We start from the raw sequence: 21,902 nt of genomic DNA on the forward strand, positions 1-21,902 counted from the left end.
TTTTATCTTGGCTGTAAATTCCCTTCTGCAGCACACAAGGCAAGCTGGACCCTCCATCACTTCTATCCTCACCTACTAAGATGCAGTGGGAGCTCAAAGTTGCTTAAAACAGGGTGAAATCATATCAGTATAATTACACACTGGCTCCCCCAGGCTCCCTTTGGTGATGTTATGCTCAACTAAGAGGGCCTTGTGAAGATTTTGCTTACAAAGAGCTCTGTGATCTTGCTGGATGAAAGGGGAGATGTAAATATGAGATATTGATTAGATCATAATGCTATTATTTATATGTCACTTCCAGAAGTATTGAAGAAGCATCAATTCAGATAATAATAACAGCCCAGATTTACAGTTCTGTGGCATCTTTCATCTCAAAGGATCACAGAATTAGACATAAAAAGCCCTGTTGAAATGTATCCAGTGTTGAGGTTACTAGTTGGTGCAGCCCTCCTGGGTTATGCCCAATCCCTGCCTGCAGGAACCTGTTCCTCTGCAAACCCCTTGGGTGTATCCAGCAAATAAACCTCTGATTGCTGGGAGCCTGCACTGGTGTTGGGGTTGTGGTTGGGCTCCATCATCTCAAAGGTGCTTTCCATCCTAAATTATCCCATTACACACCCGCAGGGAGATGGAAAAGGGATGGCAGGCTAGGACAGCTCTTTTGAGGGTGTCAAGGGGGGGGTCACACATGATTCTGGGGACCAAGGTGTTTTGCAGGTGCCTCTCAGGAACTCTCCATTGGTGTTTTTTCCTGCTCTTGTGGAGGGAGAAACTTTTCTCTGTACTGATGAAAACCAAGCCAAGACAAAGGGCTAATCCTGTTGCTCCTGCAGTGCTGCTCAGCTGCATCAACACAATCCTGGATGTCAGCTGGTGGGGAAGAGACCCCCCCTGATGGCCTGTGTTGTATTCCCACAGGATTAATCAATCTGAGGGAAGTTTTTCAGCGCTAACCTCCCAAATGTTGCTCCTCCATCACCCACCACCCGCCTTCGACCTCCTGGAGGAGAGGGAGAAGAGACTTCAGTGTCACTCAAGGATGTGAATGTTTTGGCACTGAGAGGACACCAGCACTTGGCACTGCTGTTCTGTCACGCACGGGGGTCTGTGCCACGTGAGGACGTGCCAGTTGTGGGGTCAATATGAAAAGGAAGGGGACTGAGACCACACTGAGCAGTAATCTCTGAGCCCTGCCCTTCCTCTGTACGACCTTGGGATGTGTCATCTCATTGGATTTGTGTTTATTGACCTTTTTCAACACCCTTGGGTTTGTTTTTTTTTTTTTTTTTTTTTAATCTGCCAGCCCTTCCAGCCATGAACTGTCTCTAAGTGTCTTATATACATGCAAAGCTTAGCTCAGCTAAGCCCTGATGGCCATTACAGATTACTGACATTTAAATAATACAGGCACAGCTTGTAACTACTCATATGGCTCTGAGTTCTCTGCAGTGTTGGAGTGGCCTGACCTGGGACCTAGATGTCCCTACAGCTTCTGTCCCAGGGACAGAAATCCTTCTCTCCCTTCTAGATTGGGCTGGAAGGTTCAAGTTGGGGGGGATTTCAAACAGAGAGGCTTGGTGAAGAAAAAGGAGAAGGACCCCCAAAAAAGCCAAGCATTCTGATGTCACAGAATTATAGAATCATAGGGTGGTTTGGGTTGGAAGGCACCTTAAAGACCATCTAGTCCCAATCCCCTGCCATGGGCAGGGACACCTTCCACTGTCCCAGGTTGCTCAGAGCCCCATCCAACCTGACCTTGAACACTTCCAGGGATGGGGTACCAACAACTTCTCTGGGCAACCTCTTCCATTATCTTGAGGGTGACTTTCTTCCTGCCACCAAACTCCTTCGAAAGCCTTATCTAAAGGCAGCTGAAAGGATCTTTATAGTACGTTCTCAGGAGAGATAATCCCATTAGGCTGCCAGCACTGGAGCCACTGAGGTGTGCAAGGACCACACAGGGCAGGTCACTGCTCCAGAAGTTCTGGGCATCCCCTCCCCATCATCACCTCCAAACACTAATCAGTCAACACTCTTGACAGCTTCTAACACACCTTTTTGCTCCCCTGTGTTATTTGTATCAACAGAAATGAAGCTGCTGCAGGAGATGGAGGGTTTTTCACCTCCCAGCGATGGCAGAGCAGTGGCAGCAGGAGTGAGGGGTTTGCATCTGGATTCTCCTTTGGTGGACGGCTAAAAATCCCTCAGATTCTTGCAAAGGCAGATGGGAGCCAGCAGGGATGAGACCTGCCTGTGTCTCATAGATGGGATGATGTAGCTGGGGTTTTTAAGAGCGCTGCAGACCAGAGATGATGGGCACTAACACAGGAGGGGGCTCCTCTGGGGTTCACAGCTCGGAGAAGGCCCACTGTTCAGCTGCAATCATTTATTCCAGCAAATCACAGCTGTAAGTAGCTTAGTTTCTCCTGGCTGAAAATTCCCTTGTAAGTGCAGGAATTCTTACAGACTGCACAGACCCTCAAGACACCAAGGGCTGCTTCCTTGGACACCTGTAGGACCTGGCAGACAGCAACCTGGAGCTACCTGGTTTTGGAGAGAAACCAGACCAAAACAATCTATATTTAGGGCATGAGGTGTGAACTGTGAAATCAATTTGTTCCAGGTGCCTGAATGTGCTCTTCCTTTTTTTTTTTTTTTTTCTTCTTTCTATCTCCTTGGATAAGTCAATTCCTGTGGATCTGCTCTTCACTCAAACCATATTCAAAATCATGTTTTAAGAATATTAGGTCATAGAATAGAATCATAAAATCATAGAACAGTTTAGGTTGGAAGGACCTTAAAGATCATCTCATTCCAACCTCCCTGCCATGGGCAGGGATACCTTCCACTAGACCAGGTTGCTCCAAGCCTCATCTTGGACACTTCTATGGATGGGGCAGCCAGAGCTTCTCTGGAAAACCTGTTCCTGTGCCTCACCACCCTCACAGGGAAGAATTTCTTTGTAATATCTTCAGTTTGAAGCCATTCTCCCTTGTCCTGTCACTCCATGCTCTTGTCAATAGTCTCTCTCTATCTATTTTGTGGGCTCCTTTCAGGTACCACAAAGTCACAGTTAGACCACCCCAAAGCTTCTCTTTTCCAGGTCAGGATTAATGAAGGCTAAAGAATAAATCATGGAATCATTTAGTTTGGAAAAGACCTCTAACATCCTAGAGTCTGTGCCTTCCAAAAGAAGCCTTGGCCTTGTTTTTCAGGAATGATGGCAATAAAGAGCCTGTTTCCACGTGCCACACTGCTGGAACTGGGATTTAACTCAGCCAAGCGCTCATGATACATGAACATCCCCGTGAATTTTAGCCTCATTCACTGCAAACTCACAGTGGTGGTTTAGAGCAGGAAGGATTGAGGGAATTCCCACATTGCAAACACTAAATCAAATCTTGCTTTATTTCATTACTGTATGTTTTTAATAAGATGTGTTAGACTGCTGAAGGAAGGTAGAGGAAGGCCAAAATAAAGCAGAAATCAGGAGAAACAGAAAGGGAGAACAATCCTATTCACATTCTCCTTCTTCCTCATCTCCTTCACCGGAGCTGATCTCTGTAAATCTGCTGAGATTCCTATCGGGATATATTTGTCTGCTCTTGAGATGTAAGAGGGAGAGCTGATTAACATCAAGCAGCACAAAGGGAAGGAGGAGAGCTTTGTTCAGGCTGCTGTATAATTACTACCCTTTGCTGGCTGCTTTCTATCAAGCCTGAAAGGATCTGGGGGGATTTTCCTCTGGTGACAGCGATCGCTCCGTGTCTTGTGTTTTCCTTCCTCCTGCTCCCTCTCTCCACGTGGGATCAGTCTCTAAAAGGCTGCACAACAATGGCAAAGAAGGGCCATGCTGATGATTTAATGGGAAAGTCACAGGTTTAACACACAAAATGAAAGTGTGATCGTGTCAAAGGATAAAATCCGACCCCCCATCAGACGTGGATTCAATCAAAGCTCAGCTCTAGACTGAAGACACTCCAACATCAGCCCACCTGAGCTGAGGTTTAAAACAGGTCAAGGAGCCATCATCGACTGGGGACTGGAACCAGATGGTCTTTAAGGTCCTTTCCAACCCAAACCAATCTGTGATTCTGTGATTAGACACAGTTTTCAGAGCTATCTAGAGTGAAGTGAAATGAATGCCCCCCATTTGAAACTGCAGTTAAAACAATCTGATCCATTTAGAGCATCTTCTGACCGTCCTAAAGTTTGGGGTTGGGCTTTTCTGAGAACAAAGGCACAGGAGAGGGAAAAATTACAAGGATCATGAAAGACTTAGAAAGTGATCTTTATCCTACAGAGACTTAGAAGCTCAGTGGATTTAGTGCATCCAGAAAAGAATGAAGGCCCAAAAAAAAACACACTAAGAAGAGATATCTAATGCTCTTTAATTGATGCTCTTTAATCAAGTGGGAAAGGGTGTAATCTCAGAGCAGAAGCTAAAGCTGCACATCTGCAATGTATATCTTGCACCATGCAGGCAATTCCATTTTGAAGCGAATGACTCAGTGCTGGGGATTAGTTTTCTTCCCCCTGAAATCTTCAAAACAACTGCATTTTTCTTGGACTTGTGCTTTCTCAAGAGGAATGGCTGCACAAGTTCTAGAGCAGACCTGAAGTCCCTCCCCTGTGTACCTCTGACATATCCCTGGATGCTGAAATCCTCATGGGAGAAACAGACCTTTAATTTTAATAATCAATCTTCAACAGGGTTACCTGCTGGGATACAGGGATAATTGTCCCAGAGGGTCAACATGCCCATCATGGGCTTCTGTTCTCTAAATTCCCTTTTTTTCTAGAAGGTTCTGGACAAGCCCACACAGGACTCAAAGCACTCACCAGTGTCTTGTAGTCGATCTGCTGTCGGATGAGCTTGTCCTCACTCAGGGAATACCGGGCCTCCCCCGTGATGGAATCGATGGGACCCTTCTCCATCTGCTGCTTGATGGCACAGAAAAGGGAGAAGAGAGGTTCTCCAGCACACTCCTGCAGGGGTGAGAGACAACCAGGAGGTGAAACGAGAGGAGGAGAGGTGAGAACCAAAACCTATGTGGCACCTCAGTGGCTGCCGTGGCTTGTCATCCCCAGTCTCTCCAGGCCAATACATCAGTGTATTCCATACAGACCAGGAAAGGAGGTCACCCTCCACTTCCACAGAGTGAAACCAGCCCTGGAAAACCAACCCCACGGTGTGCTGTCATGGGACAAAGGTGTCAGCGCTCCCTGGTAACGCTGGGACCAGCAGAGCCTTCCAGGTGCTGTTCCAGTCAGTGCCACCAGACCACAGCTCTGCACTGGTGGGGTTGGGTTCCAGAGGACCTGCAGGCAGGTCTGAAAGGGAGATGGACTGATGGTGCCTCATCCTGGCTGTTGGGGCAGTGTCCACAGCCTCCCTGAGCAATCTCACGCTGGAGGTGAGTAGGGATGCTCAGGCAGGAGCAGCTCCACGAACCAGGGGAAGATGTGCCCCTGGACCTGCGTGGGTGCACTGGTGATGTCAGATGTGTGAAGCCCACACGGCACAGACACGAGCAGCCCACAGGCAGGGCCAGCAAAACACACCTCTCCCTAATTTCCCCTCATCGTTCACACCCACTGCACTCCTCTTCCCACTTTTCCCAGCCTCGCTGCCCTCCCTCAGCACATTCCCTTTCCTCTCTTGCCTCTTTCCCCCTCCATCCTTCCTCCCCTCCTCACCCTCTCCTCTCGTGTCCCACCTCAGGGAGCGAGGTCATTTTCCCCTGGTGTAAATCCCGGGGAAAACAAGTTAATAATCAGAAGCAAAGTGGCCCCTTTTTTCAGTTCCTACACCTGTCTCCCACTTAATTAGCTTATCTGCCAGCAGCATATTGCTTCTGTGTGCCTGTCTCTTGCCCTTATCAGGCCTCTGTTCAGGCTAAGGCAAGAAGACAAGTAGCTGAGTGGGGTGAAAAAAGCCTATTATAAAAGCAGCTCTTTAGAGAGTCACCTCCTTATATCCTTTCCTTTCAGCTCAGAGCAGGGATCTGATACTGAAGTCACTGAAATTACCTTCCAGGGACCTTCAAAACTTTCCCCTGCGCTCATCCTTGGACTGGGGGAGGCTCAGGGGATTGGGGTTTATTTGTGAAGCCTTGAATTGCCAGGCAGAGGGTGGTTACTGTGTCCAAACGAGGCTGTCAGGTGGGAGGATATTTAGCTACTGCTCTGGCAGTGGGGAAGAGGAACAAGCTGGCTCTGGGTTTGGTCTCTTGGCAATTGTCACACCTGGGGTTCAATGTGGGTCCCCAAGGGTGTCCCTGCCATCACCCAGCAGGTCTTAAAGGCTGAAAGGCTTTTTTTTTTTTTGCTACCCACCACTTGCCAGGAGGAACAAGAGGGCTCAGAGGGTTCTTTCCCTCTTTTGCTGCTGAGAGTCCTTCCAGCTTGGGGCTGGGTCTCAGTACTGCCTCTGAACTGGGGTGGAAGGAGATCTCCAGCCACCATGCACTGAAAATATGGGTCACCACATGATGGAGACCTCAGGCTGCCAGTAAAAGGAGAGCATTTTCCATACAGGTCTCAATCAGGGGCTGGAAACCTCCACATTTCAGCACTGACCCTCAGATCCCACCTCTGGACGAGAGAAAGATCAACAGGCTGCTTCTCTAACAAAGTGTCCCTCTTTGTTCTCCCTGGATCAGAAAACAGCCCGTCTCCTATTAGGCAGTGACCTCCTTGTAGAGGGAAAAAAAAAAAAAAAAAGAGGCTTTTTCCTTTATATCTGGGAAGTTTTTGCCCCAACTAAACCTCACCAGGAAGAAATGTATTAAAGCAGCTGTTTTTCCAGACTCCTCTTACCTTCAGGAACTTGTAGAGGAGGAAGGTGAACCAGTTGGTGAGCATTTTCTCAGCCACAGACTCTGTCCTAAAATCAGGGAGGGAGTAAAAGGCAAATTGGAAATGATTTAGTTGTGCTGGTCATATCAAAGGACTAATCAAAATATTGGCCTTGTCCATCTTACTGCCCAGATCTCTGAGCCCCGTGCTGAGTCTGGCACGACAATCTCAGCCTTAAGCACGTTTTGGATTTAGGGAACCTGCAAATTCTGGCTGCCTTGTTGACTCTCCTGTGACCAGAAGTCCCTGTGTGTCTGTTTTTCAGTTTTTCTTCAACAACGAAAAAGAGTTGACAACATTTGAGGGAATCTTCTGCGAAGAGCTCAGGGAGGATAAATCCATCAAATATGAGGAGCTCAGAGCTGGGCCATATGTCAAGCAGGCTATATAAATACTCAAGAGAGACAGATCTAAATCACTGGGGAGCAGTTATCTGGCACTGCCTATCTCCCTGGCATTTGGGAGTGATTATACTCCTCAGTGTGTCAATGTGGAGCATTCACAGAGCTCGTCCTTTCGCCCTTGAACGCTCTGTCCTCCATGGAGCAAAGATCCATCTTGAGGCTTCAGGATGAATTTTTGCCTGCAGAAAGACCAACTCAGACCTTTAAGTGTGGTGTGGACCCCAGGAGCACAGGATAAACCTGTGCTGGCTCCAGCACACGCACTGGTGCTGCTCAAGGAGTAAGCACAAGTCCCTGACTGGTTGAGTTAAAGTGTATCCTCCTCGTCCTGGCTCTCACCAAAGCCACACAGGGGTGGGTTCATGCTTGTTTTTGTCGTTCCCTGCTCTGAAAACCCCTTTGGAGCTGTAGATGCCATGTGGGATGAACAAGGTGAGGGGGAAAATCACTTCTGCCGCCTCCTCCTTTCTGTCAAATATCTCCAAAACTGCCACTGCAGAAAGGTGTTGGAAGATTCCCTTCCATCCACAGACTCACGGGGAGGGAAGGGAAGCATAAAGTTGGATCCAGCTGCTCCAAATCATTGTCTGAGTTCCTCACACCAACACCTGACCTGAGGCACTGAGCTATGCATGTGTTCTGTCCTGCTGCTGCTCAGGGCAGCACCTCCATCTCAGAGCACGAAGCACATCTCTGGTTTCTCCTCATGTTTTTAGGCCTTGGAAAAGTGGATGGATGTGCCCTGTCTGTTCCTTGGCTCTCCTTCCCAAGGCCACGGTTCATGTCCAACAAAGAGGACTAGAGTTAGAAAAGAGCTGGAAGAAGGAGAAGGAGGAAAGATGGGATGCTCAGGACAAGACAGTAAGGAACAACCAGGGAAAAAAAGGAGAACATGAAGGGAGGAGACAGCTGGAAAGAGGCAGTGCCATCCAGCATCAGAGGAGAAGCACGGAAAGGAAGTCTGGGGACAGCTGCAGGATGGTCACCAGCCAGGCTGGAGGGCTTGAATCACATCAGGGAGTCAACTGACACCAAAGCAAAGTCCAGTCTGTGCCCCTGGCATTGCTGCCCTGAATGCCAGGAAGTGCCTTCTGCTCCCTTTTCTGCTGACTGTCCATAGTGGGCCATGTGCCAGAGGAAAAGCCTCCCAGGAGGCACCAGAGATCTCTTCCCTGCCCAAGCCATCCATCATAATCAGCTGAGGGCTCCTCAGAGTTGGCTCTGAGCAGTGGCAAAGGCCATTCCTCTCCAGAAGGCTCCCCCTGATCTTACTCAGGATTGGAAGGATTGGTTCATACCGTGAAGAGGAGACGAATCTGATCCTAAAGGGAGAGGAGGCAGCACTTCCTTAGGCAGGGAACGCACTTAAATTACAGAGCAGTAGATTTCTGACTCGAGGTTTCCCACGGAAATGTGGAGTTTACGCCTCAGACCAGACCAAGAAGCAGCAATACAAACTTGTGCCTTGGATAAAACCAGCTCTGTTGTCCCGCCCAGCTCTTGTGCTGCCTTCCACAAGAGACAGGAGATCCCACAGCGCAGCTGAAGACTCTCCATGTGTTCATAGGTAATCAAGGAACAAGAAACAAAAAGCTGGGAATGCCACACCCCAGGCAGGAGATGGAAGAAGTCGACATACTTCTCCTCAGGGATATAACACAGCCTCTTTTATGGGATACACTCAGAGGTCCTGCACAACATAGTTGGAGGTTGTAGGTTAAAAGGGAAAATAAGCCTAAATTTAACATTTAAGCACACAGAGAGTCCAAAATAAGGATTAGGAAGCAGGGGCTTTTGCTGCCCTTATGAAGCTTTATGGGGGATGCCCATGAAAATCCGGAGATAGTTTAGTTCTGGAACTTTTAATTCCTTAACCCAGTTCTATAACTATTAACCACTGACCCCTTTTTTAAGGAGGAGAGGAATCAAGAGCTACGTCTTTCCTCCAGAGATGACCATGGTTATGTGGGACAGCAGAGCACAGGCTTCCCAACCCAACTCCCTCCAGCCCCAGCCATCCTTTACCTCCGGAGCAGCAGCTTGGGGTGGTTCTTGCTCTCCAGGTTTTTGTCTATGAGGTCGGCCAGGAGCTGTTTGAGGACGTCAGTGGCATATTCCAGCTTGCTCTGCAGCACTGTCATGATGAGTGAGGCCACGTTGCCGCGGTCCCTCATGGAGAAGCTGCGCTGGGACTCCAGAGTGCGGATGAAGGACAGCAGGAACACCTTGTTGTTGATGAGCTGGGCAAAGAGCTTCAGGCCTTTCTCCACCCTTTCCTGCCTGTAGCCAGGGACCTGCACAAGAAGAAAGGGAGATTATGCCTCTATACCTTTCTCAGACCTCCCCAGATGGGTCTCGCACCCTTTGTTGCCTCTCTGCCCTCATCCCTCCAGCTCCTCCAGTTAAGGGAAGAGTGGAAGAGAGTCCATACATCATCCAATGATTAGGAAGCCTGGGAGAAATCCTGCACACAGCCAGGTGATTTTTTTCCAATCCTGTGCTTCCCCCTCTGAACAGCACTTCCAAAAGGGATTGCTGGTGCCTGCATGTGGTACCACACCACGTTATATTTTTATTTTAGTCAAACTGAAGCCTTATTTTAGTTTCATCCAAAACTTCTTTCTCATCCCCTCAAGAAACCATCTTACAGAGGTTTGGGGTTCAGCTTTAGGAGAGGCAGCAAGAAAGTGAATGGGAAAGAGAGAGTTGGGGTCAAGTTTTGAGGAGATGAAGAGATGAAGAGATGTAGTGAGGCAGTGGCTGAGATGGCTGAGCTGATCATGAAGCTGGGCCTTGGTTTGAAGAACTAGGTAGAGAATTCCCTTCTTGGCCCCCTGGGCACCCTCTGGCTCCTGTTCAGCTTCCTGGCCATCCCAGCTCCCAGCTCCCTTCCTGCCTGGCTGCTCTCCAGCCCCTCTGGCCCAGCCTGGAGGTGCAGGGGGTTGTGGCCAAAGGGAGGACCCAGCCCTTGGCCTTGTAGAACCTCAACATGGTGGTCCACGGTGGGCTTCACCCTTTCTGGTCCTTCTGACTCTAGACAAAAATGGAGCCTTAACAGAGAACCCCAAACTCATTCCTCCTTGTTGCTGAAGCTGTTCCAGTCCTTGAAAAAAAAAAACTTTCCTGGAAGCGGGATGGTTTCACCGAAGAGCAGCACATGTCACTGAGACATGGATGTGTTAATAACCAGCCAAACTTGGCACTTTAATACAAAATAAGTTGGCATGTTTAAACAACCAACTAATGCAGGCCCCTTATAGAGTCATTATTTTAATTCTGGAAATTAGAGTTCTTAGCTCCTTTTTGCATACAGCAAATAAATTACTTCCTAAATAGCTTGAGACAACCAACCAACCAACCAACAAACCGCTACCACCCATCCTGCCAATAATTATTTTTAACTCACTTGCTTGAACATTTAATATTGTCTATCCTCGGGTTATTATGGAGAATTAAGTAAAAAAATAACGAGAAAAGTATTTTGAGCTGCATCTGGAAGCAGTTAATTAGCAAATGAACTGGAAATAAGTGAGACCTTCTCACTGCAGGATCTTTTGCAATAAATAGCAACTCCTTGGTGCTCCAGAGAAGGGAGCAAAATGGGAGCTGCCTTCGTGTTGGTACCAAAGATGTTGACACTGGAAGAGCTGCTGGAGCTTTACAGAGGATTAAGGAAAAAAAAAATAAATGAATGGAATGAAAGGAAGGAGAGATCAAAGGTGGTGGATTGAAACATTAGCTCTGTGTGTATCTACAGAGGGGAGCATCCGTGGTAAGACCTCTGTAGGGGTCAGATGCTATTCTGTGATCAGCTGTCTGGGGTTAATGAATGTAGGGATTGAAATTGGCTGTGGGGATAATGAAAGTGTTTGTGTGTGTGGACACACATGTGAGAGGGAGATTCAGCACCCCTTGTTTCTCCTGCCCATTTACTGAAGCTGCTGAGTTACTCATCCTGAGGGAAAGCAGCTTGAGGCCACTTACCTGCACCCCAGAATTAAATATCTGCTGTAGTCACTGTGTAGCTCAGCTTCCCACCCAGTCCCACAAGTCCTTCTTGCTGACAGATCAGGTTTTCTAATGGTTCTCTCCACATAGTTCCATGAATTTTGGCTCTTCCGAGTGGAAGGAGCGAAGACGAGCAGGGATCTCTGATTACACAGCCAGCCAAGCATGGGATTGCCTGTGCCAGCTCCTGCCTCTCCTTCCTGCCAACCAACCCCAGTCTTGGCCTCCAGCAATCTCACCAGCCCATGCCAGAGCCCCTCTGAAGATCAGAACCTGCCAAAGACTTTGCAGAGAGCTGAGCCAACAACCTCCCTGGCCTTGGCCGTGGTGTAGCTCCTGATTCTCTGGTCCAGGTATTCCCAGAGCAGAGCCTCTCCATCTGCCAGAGCCTGAAGCAGATCTCAGGCTGGCAGAACTCCCCTGGGCTCCCATCAAGCTCTCTGTCACCACTGAGGTACCACAGGCTGTGTGGAGACCTCAGCAGTGGTGGGCAATATCTCACTGACCTCCCACCTCTGTTGTTCAGAGAGTTGGGGTGGAGGAGGAAGGTGTGGGCAGAGCACTGACAGAATGATGCTGTGCTTTTCTGACCTCGCTGCAAACCACAGAAAGCAGCAAAGGTGAACCTCCTTCAGCAGCAGGAGGTTGTTTTTATAGGGGCTGCCACAAAAAAACTGGCCCCTTGGTAGTGTGAGGGTCACACAAACCTGGAGTGACACTGAGAAGTGTCCTGCTCTGCCATACATCTTCTTTCCCTTGCCCCTGCACAGCAGTAACTAATTAATCCAGTCTAAAAATCAAGCCACAGCAGGATGAAAACCAAGGAGAAGCTTAATAGAGTAGACCCTAATGCACACAGATCTGTGAGAGTCTTTCAAATAAGGGAGGGATCAAAGAGAATTTAATGGGTAACAAGTGACAGGACAAGAGGAAATGGCCTCAAGTTGTGCCAGGGGATGTTTAGATTGCGTATTAGGAAAAATTTCTTCACTGTAAGGCTCATCAGGTATTGGAACAAGCTGCCCATGGAAGTGGTGGAGTGGCTATCCCTGGAGGGATTTAAAAGATGTAGATGTGGCACTTGGGGACATAGGTTAGGGTGGAATCGGCAGTGCAGGATTAATGGTTGGACTCAGTGATCTTAGAGGGCTTTTCCAACCCTAACAATTCTATGATCTGAGTCAGCAGCCACCATCTCCCCCTTTCAATATGGATTTTTAATGAGGTGCAGTTTTGTCTCCCTGGTAAGACACAACATTGGAAGCCTCAATGTCCCCACTCCACCCCACCTTGGTCATTCAGGACTGAACAGAGAGGGATTAGAGGATTCAGAAGCAGCAGATGTTGATTTCTTACCTCCAGATCCCTCAGAACGGGATGATCCTCGATGCCAGGGAAAAGCACCCTCATGGTGTAGGTTCTGTAATCCAGGAAAGGGATCCCGGCTCCGTCCAGGTCGCTGGTCAGCTCGTGGATATCCGTCTGCAGCTCTGCAAAGGCTGGCACAAAAAAAAAAAAAAAGGAACAACTCAGGTAGCAGTGACAACCCAGATCTCCCTCCCCATGGTGGGAAAGGCCCTTAGGCCCACATGCATGAAAATAAGCAACAAGGGGAGAAGCAACACGTGGAGAGGAAGAAGGAGGTGGGCAAGAGCAGCGTCACTTTTCTTATACCACAGCCTTTCCCCAGAGACATGTGCCAGGGATTTCTCTGCACTGTGACTTAGCAAATGCAGATAGGACAGGGTGGAGGAAGGCTGGGCTCAGGGAAAACAGGCAAAGTCAGATTAGATCCAGGCTGGAAGGCTCAGCACTCCTTTTGCTTGTGCTGTTTCAGCTCAAAGCTTTGTGGCTGGATGTCCCTCTTCTACCACCACTGCCACAGTGCCAGCTGCCCTCCTCATCCTACCTTCTTTGCACTCCAGAGCCACCCTGGACTCCAGGTTGTCCATCTGCATCTGCAGGCGCTTGAGGGTGAGGTCGCTCTCCCGGGATTTGCGCTTGTAGGCGATGAGCACTGCCACGATGAAGATGATGAGCAGCCCACCAGCCACTGCAATGCTGACAATGGCTGGCAGGCTCAGAGGGCTGTCTGGAGAGATGTAGACCATCCCTGGGGAGAACTCCATCCCTCCTACACGAGCCTAGAGGGAAAAGCAGGGAAGAGTCACGTTGAAATAGAGGAGCAGGAACATGGAGAAAGTCCATCATCTCCTTGGCTAAGGCTGAAGGATGAGCTCTTGTCTCCCAAGCCAAAAAGGGAAGTGTTTGGATAGAGAACAGCTTAAAAACCCCTGAAATGCCATATAGAATCACCTCTGTTGACCCAGTGACCCTGAACCCAACCAACAAAGGACTTGTGGTGGGACAAGTCACCAGTTTCAGTGTTTTGGCTCAGTTCAGGCTTCATTCTGTGTTTTCCATTCCTTGTCCTGAACACTGTGTTCTGCTGGACACTGACATCACTTAGTCCCAAAATACCCACTCATGGTTATGGTCTGGGGGGATCCCACCCCACAGTGGGACAGGGGACACCCGACCCAGTCAGTACAGTGGGACTGCAGGAATCAGAGTCACTGTTTTCTTTTGACTCTTCCACCTGATTAAACTGTATCTGGAAGCCTCTGAGACAATAAGAAAAAGCCTACAAAGACCACAAAGCCTGGCCCATGCCCTTTACAGCCCCTTTCTCAGCCACACAATGGCACGGTACAGATGCTCACCGGTGGGACAGGGAGTTGAACACAGCTTTTTGTTCTCCATGCACTTCCAGGGATTCCCAGAGCTGCTTCCAGCCTTGCTTTTAACAACCAGAAGGAAACCCCGCAAGTGTTCCTGCTGCAAGCCCAACAAAATGTTCTGCTGAAGCAGGTCTGTTAGGAGTCCACTTTTACAACATGAACACCACTCCCAACAGTAATCCCACAGAGTCCTGCGTGCGCAGGGCTACTACAAGGTTGTTCAAAGCTATTTGTAGAGTAGACTAAGTTTGAGTGATGGGGGAGAAGCTCTGCTGAGTGGCCTGAAGGATAAAAGAAGGCTTGTAGGGCTGTGCTGTGGTTGGGGAACAGTGGTTATAGATCAGCATAAGGCTGGGAGGTGCCATGCAAAGGGCTTGAAGGATTGGGACGTGGTGATGAGCCCCATCACTTTCACCCCAGAGGAGTTTTGTCACTGAGAGACACAGCTGGCCCTGCACAAAGTGCAAAATCTTGCTGGCAGGTAGAAATGCAGTCAAGACCCCAAGGCTGAGTGTTTCCCACTCCCATTCCAACTGGGACCACTGCAGCACACAATTAAACTGTTTTCTTCCTCTGTTATGAGGAGCATCCCTCACGTTTCCAGCTCCCACATCCCAGCCTGGTGTCCAGCCTTGTCCTTCATTCCCCTGGCTCTCAGCTCATCAGTCTGTCTCCAGCCTGCCTGTACACACATCAATCCCAGGCCTCCCATGGCTCAGCTCAGGCACCTACTCAGGTTTCCCCTCTGGGTTGCAGGAGGAAGGATCTGGTCCAAGGAGGAAGGGTTGGGGCCAGAAGAGACTGTGGAACAGAGCTGTGAATTAATGAAGAGTTTTCCAGCTGCTCAGCACCACAATCCTCTCTGGGGGCATGAACCTCTGTGACCCCACCATCTCCTAGAAATTATTCCAGTCCCTGATGCAACCTCAGAGAAGATACTGGTTTTGCTCTCCCATCAGGTGTAGGCTGCTCCTTAGTGGGTCCTGGCTAAAGACAACACAGCTACAACCCTTATGTCATGGACAGGACAAAAGTGAATGTCTGAAAATACCCAATTTTCATCCACAAGGTCCTCTCATGATGTTTTTTTGGATAGGCTTTAGAAAGATGGCAACGTCCACAGTGAGAAATGAAACCAACCCCAAATTTATCTGCCCAGGTAATAAAGATGGCCATCCCTGCAGCATGACACTGACGACTTGTAGAGCATCTTCAGAGGCCAAGGAACAACCCATGCTGGTTGAGGAGGCAGCAGTAACCAGTTTTCCCATCTATTTCAAGATCCGAGGCCCAACTCACTTATAAAACCTGCACAGGGCAGAGGTTTGGGAGTGGTACATGACACACTACCCAACTCACATCCCTGATCCACACACTGAAAGCTCTTCCCTTTTACTGCAGACCACTGTTCCAAATCCTCCCTCCTAAAGCTTGCAGAGTTTCCTTCCTGCCACAGTGGATCAATAAACGGATTTATTCCATTTCATTGTCTCTTTCCAACAGTGGCCCTTTTCCTCCAAGCCCTGCAGTCAGACGAGTCCATTCAAGGAGTACCAGACTCAAATCAAACAAGCCCATCCCAAATCCCAGTGCAGGTCTGTCCTCAAAGCTCAGAGAACAGCCCATCTCCATGGGTGGGATTCCTCTCTCCAAATATTCCACAGGCACATCTGAGTTAGTCATTCCAGCACGATTTCAGAGTCAATAAAGAGAAAAAGCACTTTTAGGATGTGATTTATGTGAGCTGCTTTTGACACCTCCTTTGACATCAGGATGAGATGTTTGATTCAGTGGAAGTTCCCATTTCTCTCCATTAACTAGGAGAGGATTTAGGCTCCTAAAGGCAGGTGTCTAACAAAGTGTGTTCCTCTCTAAAGGTGCTTTCAATACCAGGAAGGTCTCACAACCCACAAGTAAAACTGCCTTGATGTGAGAGAATCTGCCTCTTGGAGAAGAAAGCCGATGAGGCTGCAATATTATTTTGAGAATTTAAATGAAAAACAGGCAAATATATAGATACAATAGCCCTACTTTATTTCTTGGGCCACCAAACGGTTCTAGGGGAAGCTTTTTATACCTTCCAGAAGCCTGAATGTGAACCCTCCGTATTAACCAAGCACCAGGCTGGCCACCTGTTGAGCCTGTTAATCATGAATTTGTTCTAAAGGGCACTATTGCAAATGTCAGTTTTCACCAGCAGAGACTTAGGGGTCACCTGTAGCAGTTTAGGAGCTCCTCTTGTGCAAAACTTGGCTGTGGTGGTGTCTTTCCTGGTGCAAGTTTGTCCTGGCCCAATGGAAGTGTCTAATTTAGGATGAGAGGAAATGTGCCCCGAACTTCAATTGCTACATTTGCCCATCTCCCCATTCACTGCACAAAGAGTCCAGTGGGAATTTCTGGGTGCAAGCACCTGGAATAGGTACCAGGAATCATTTAGCTGTATCCCACATCTTCACTGCAGACCTTCTCCAGCACAGTTTGGACAATACTTTTAGGCAGATGGTGGGACTCTTGAGGATGGCCCTGTGCAGGGGAAAGAGCTGGACTCAGTGATCCCTGTGGGTCCCTTCCAATTCAGCATATTCTGTGATTCTTGGGTCTTCCTCGTGCTTCTATCTTTTCCTTGGAAAAAACTTGCCTCTGAGTTTTAGTCCATCTTTCTTTTTTTTTTTTTTTAACCATTGTTCAAGGCTTTTTATTTCTTTCCTATTTCTTTTCAAACACTTAACTCTGTCATTGTACAAAAAAGAGCTGAACCAGATCAAAAGCGTGTTGACATCAGTGTGTGTCATTGTCACCACTCCTTCCCTTAGAAATCATCTCTGAGTTGCAGTGGTTGATTCACTCCCGTGGCCCCCTCTCAGATCTTGGCCACCCCACTTTGCAGGGGAGGGTTTGTTCAACCATCTCCTCAAGGTCACCCAGCAAATCATTGACAGAAGCAGGAGGAGGACCTGGGAGAGCTGCCTGTCACTTATCCTGACCATCAAAAAGATGTTCCTGTGAAACACAGGGATATATTTTGCACCAGCCCCAGCAACAAGAGATGCTGTGCCATGCTGGAGGGGGCATTTCCCAGCCCAGCTGTCCCCTGTTAAGCTCCAGATGCAAAGTCCATCCTTGAGCAACGGCCTCCATCACAGGTGACCTTCTGCACTTGGTTCCCAGCCCAGATGCTGTCAAAGTGTTGCCTCTGTGTTGAATAAAATCTGTAGCTTGCCCTAAAATTGATGCTCATTAACAGGCTTCAGTGCCACCATCTTCCAATGTTTCCAGCATCCTCAAAAAGGGATTATTTTTTAATCTTTGGCTTCACTTAAACTGTCCCAAGCTGCAGGAGCGGGGGAGTCTTTCCCAATTAGGACAACCTGACCAGATGCTCATCCTCCCTGATCCCCAGGGACTGATTATTGCTCACCTGACTTGGAGCTTTCTCCCTCTGTAGGCTTGGCTTTGCCCACCTCTGACTGACCATATGTTTAATTATATCCATGGAAATGACAGGGAACACCCTTTGCCATGTCCCAAAGCTTTGGTGTTCACACAGAGAAAATCTCTCCCTTCGTTATTGCTCTTCTTGGAGCGCCTTAATGTGCTTTACAATGAAACCAGAGTCATGGGACATCTGCATGGCTGGAAAGGATTATTACCTCTATTTTCCAGATGACAAACTTTGGCACAGAGAAGTGAAGTAGCCAGTGTGAGGCCTCCCAGCAGCAGTCACAAACAAGACCCAAAATGATCATCATAAACTCTGTTTTACTAAAAGTTCCCAGAAAACTCTAATGGGTCTCCATCTAAAACTCTAATGCAGTGGGTCTCCATCATCTGTGGGTCTCACTGCACTGAAATAAAGAAATATGTGACAGATGCAGCTTTGGGAGGGCAACAGAGGGGTGGAAAAAAAGTCATTCACGAGGGATAAGTAACACTGATGTCAGTTGTCAGCTTTTGTTGTTTCTACCCACAGCCTGGTACAGCTCCAGTGAGTTTGCTGATGTGCTGTTTATCAAGCAACAGCATCAAGGGATGCAAATTACTGAGAGGAAAGTGAAGAAGAAGTAAATAAATCAGCTGTGAGAGGAGGAGAAGCTCCCTCTGATGTAATCACTAGGTCCATTCTTCACAGGTTCCAGGAAGGATGTGCAGGAATAAACGAAGTTTTAGAGATGTCAAAACCTCAAAGTCCAGTCACACCATCATCCATATCCTGCATTATTTGTTTGTCTTTCCTACATTAAGGCAAATTTTAACCACCAACATGTCAGTAACTGGTGGGGACTGTGCTGAATTTAACGAAGTGTGTGGTGTAGGAACATGTCACGCGTATGATCTCACATGAGCATTATAGGTCATAAGAAAACAGAAGAGGGGCAAACTTTCCTAAAGGCTTTTGATTACGAAAGGTTTCCCACAAAGATCTCCAGGTCACCCTTCTCCTCTTCTCCAGGTTACCCTTGGAGGGGATATTATATCAAAGAGGGGTCCTGATGTTTCTGGGAAGGCAAACAATGATGCAAACCCCTCGGAGATTTCTCTCCCAGCTCTTCAGCGTTGCTGTGCCCTCCCAAGCCACCCAGGGAGCGGAGGCTGAGGCTCAAGCAGCACTTACCATCACCTTGTGCCTTCCAATGAGGTTTGGGGACTCACAGAGCAGCTGCACATCTGACACAGTCACCGCACAGGGCTTCTCCCCAACCAGAACGGTGTAGTTCAGCTTGGCATTCCCTCCTGCCACCGGTGGGATCAGGTTCTTGCCCTGGACAGAACAGATCACCCCACAAAATCAAATGAACATCACCAGAGAGTTTTCTTTTCCTCTCTAGTTCATTCCTGGGACACACATTTTAACACTGCACTTCATAGCTGTGGCTGCCCCATCCCTGGGAGTGTCCAAGGCCGGGGCTTGGAGCAAATGGGATAGTGGAAGGTGTCAGTGCCCATGGCAGGGGGATGGAACAAGATGATCTTTAAGGTCCCTTCCAACCCAAATCATATTTTGATTCTTTTATGACATTTGTAATTCACCATTTGCTGACACAGAGAGGAAGAGCCAATTTAGGAAGCCAACATGAGTGGCTGAAGACTCAAATCAGGCACAACAGCCTGTCCTGATCCCTTCTCTCTGGAACTGAATTAGAAATGTTGCCTCAAAGTCTTGCACAATCGAGTCCTCACCAAACATAGTCAGGCAAGGAAGACAGACCCCCCCCTCCCCTTCCACACATGCAAGAAGCACAATCATCTCTTTGCAGATGCACCATTAGAGCTGATACAGAAATGCTCCATCACAAAATTCCTCCTCTGTATGGCTGTGCAGATTACAGAAATGACAAAGGACCAGTTTGGGTTTAAAAAGGAGTGAGAGGAAGGTCTTGCAAGCTCAAAAAAAAAAAAAAAAAATAGAGTTGGGTGTTTAATTGTCAGCCCTGTTGCAATCATAGAAACTGCTCTCTGGTGAGCAGCACTTGGTAGCAATTTGTGCTGCACGTGGATAGTTCCAGCAGGAGTTCATGTTTCTTGGTTATGGGTATTGGCAGAGGTTGGTGTTTGCAGGTGGTGACTGATACGATGCAGCGTGGTAGGGGCAGGGAGTGGAGAAAGGTTTTTTTGGGATGCCACCATGGTTTGTGAGGTGCTGGCAGGCCCAGAGAGGCAACAGGCAACACGTCCCCATCCAGCCCTTGGTCCCCATCTCACCTTCAGGATGATGGGACTTCCTGGCTTCAGCTCCAGGATCCCCGAGGGGTTGAACACCTCGAAGATGGGGTTGGGGTAGTAGGTGAAGTTGGTTTTGTTGAGGATCAGCAGGGACTGCACGTTGTCAAGGATGAAGCCAAACTCCTCCGGGCGCTCGGCGAGCTCCGACTGGTGATTGGGGTCCACAGCCAGGGCTGGGGCCTGGCAGGTCATCTCTGTGCTGTTCTGCACCTCACAGTTCTGGGGAGAGAAACCCACCGTGAGCAGCGCCTGTGGAAAATGTCCCTCCTGGTGGGTGGGCAGATGCCACCCAGATCCTACCCTCCCCACTGCTGGGGGATGGGGAGGAGCAGAACTTTCTGGTTACTGTGCGGACCAAGTTTGGTCATTTTGGTGCTCCACTGCTTCAAAATGTTCCCCATCACACAGTCAAGGCTGGGAAGGGATTAGGAATGCCCTGCTGGGGCAGGTGTGTGGGGCACTTTGCCCTTCAATTTGGGCAGCCTGTGCCTCCTGAGGGAGCTCAGCCTCTGGGGTTGCCAGTGTCAGCATCGTTCCCTAATTCAATTTCCTTCTAGAAATATGAATTTCTTCCTTTTTTTTGGTTTTTGTTTGTTTGTTTGTTTGTTTTGTACAGCATGGACCAGCCAAAGCCTCTCTCTCACACTGCAGTTTGATCTTTGGGAACCACTCCAAAAGTGTCTGTTGTGCTCAAGATTCCAGTTTGAACATCACGTTACCTGAAATGAATCCCAGGAAGGTGGAGAGGGGAGGACCAAAGGGTAGGTCTCAGGAGACCCTGAAGTTTGCTTCCAGCCCTGCCAAAAACTTCCTTTTTGTGTGTGTGTGTGTGTGTGTGTGTATTTGAGAAATGAGTAACAGATTGCGGAAGGTGTTTCACCCTGACTAAGGACTAGGAATTAGATGCCTGGTTGTCCTTTGGGACCTAAATCTTCATCTTTCTCTGTCATGGTTGTTACCACGCTGCATCCTGGTCTCACCAGGAACCAACAGGATCTGTGGGGAAACAGCACAAGCTCTGTGGGATCTTGGTGGATTCCTGACATGAGAATCCTCTCCTAACTAGAGTGATGCCTCCAGCCAGTTCCATAATATGAAGTCAGAAACAGCTCTTCCAGAGAAGAAAATTCAGGTGTCTCCATCTCCAAACTGCAGATGCAAACAAATCTGCCCCACGTATTCCTGCATTTTCTCTCTGGATCTACCACAGTTTTGCTGCTGTTCATGTGGCAGCAGATTATCTGTGCTTTGAGAACCTTGGGTGGAAAGTTCATGGATTAGTCTGAACACCTGAGAAATGCAGAGGATCTGGACTTTCTGCCCTCAACCCAGTTGTTTTTAAAGCCTCTTCTTTTGGGATGGTCTTTCACATTTGGTCCCAGAAAGGGCCCATACACAGCCAACACTTTTTCAGATGCTGTTGTGTGGTCCCATTCTCCAGCCTACTGTAGATACCACCAGATGCTGCCTATTCCCAAATTTCCTAATTGGAGGTGGCAATCACACCTTTTCCAGCTGTGCCTGGAGCTGCTCAGCAGCTACTCCTAAGTGGCTCCTTCTGAGTGAATTATCTCCCAGACCTCGACTCTGCTGGTCTCCTCAGAGCTTCTTGTGATTCCTCAGTGCTCACTGAGAGTTGAATGAGGTTGTAAATCTAACTGGCTAAACCTGGATACATTCCTGCAGGATCCCAAATAGTCCATGGAGTGGACACAGTAGGACCAGAGAGTATTTTTCTGACCCCAGTGTGCTTAGCTAATGACATGAATTTAGGCTTAGAAGGGATCAGGAGCTTCATTACACCCCTCTCGCTTCCCTCTTTGCTCCTGTACTCCTTCAGGGACGAGGTAATGATCTGGAAGCAAGTCATGCCCTGGTTTTGGGATGCAATCCCAAGCTGTTAGCCAGCCCCCAACACCACCATGGCCATGTCCCCTCCCCAGCCCAGCAGCCACACTCACGTTGACGTGCTCCTTCCCACCGTGCTTGGCCCGGATCTGAGGGTTCTGGATGAGGTCCAGGTGAGTTCCCCACACTGCAATGGGTGTGTTGCCACTAGAAAAGAAAGGGAAGAGAATAAAGCACCCAGCTAATAGATATCAGGGCTGATCACATGGAAAATGTGTGATGTGTGTCTCTAAATGCTGGTTGCAAAGTATGTGACCAC

General features: G+C 48.5%; 1 protein-coding gene across 3 annotated transcripts in view; it reads right to left on the reverse strand.

Moving 5' to 3' along the window:
* The window catches only part of LOC114061024 (plexin-A4), a 440,892-nt gene that overhangs the window by 32,078 nt on the left and 386,912 nt on the right, over positions 1 to 21,902 (reverse strand). For all 3 annotated transcript variants that reach the window (XM_027891006.1, XM_027891007.1, XM_027891008.1), the window contains 8 exons: positions 21,697 to 21,790; positions 19,715 to 19,954; positions 18,627 to 18,773; positions 13,183 to 13,417; positions 12,630 to 12,772; positions 9,291 to 9,559; positions 6,823 to 6,889; positions 4,843 to 4,989 (listed from right to left, as the gene is read on the reverse strand). In XM_027891006.1, coding sequence (XP_027746807.1) covers positions 4,843 to 4,989; positions 6,823 to 6,889; positions 9,291 to 9,559; positions 12,630 to 12,772; positions 13,183 to 13,417; positions 18,627 to 18,773; positions 19,715 to 19,954; positions 21,697 to 21,790 — 1,342 coding nt within the window. The remainder of the gene's footprint in view (positions 1 to 4,842; positions 4,990 to 6,822; positions 6,890 to 9,290; positions 9,560 to 12,629; positions 12,773 to 13,182; positions 13,418 to 18,626; positions 18,774 to 19,714; positions 19,955 to 21,696; positions 21,791 to 21,902) is intronic.

The sequence above is a fragment of the Empidonax traillii genome, unplaced genomic scaffold (genome assembly GCF_003031625.1).
Source record: "Empidonax traillii isolate 1590-97213 ecotype Southwest subspecies unplaced genomic scaffold, ASM303162v1 scaffold306:size632451, whole genome shotgun sequence".
In the NCBI taxonomy this organism is placed as follows: Eukaryota; Metazoa; Chordata; class Aves; order Passeriformes; family Tyrannidae; genus Empidonax; species Empidonax traillii.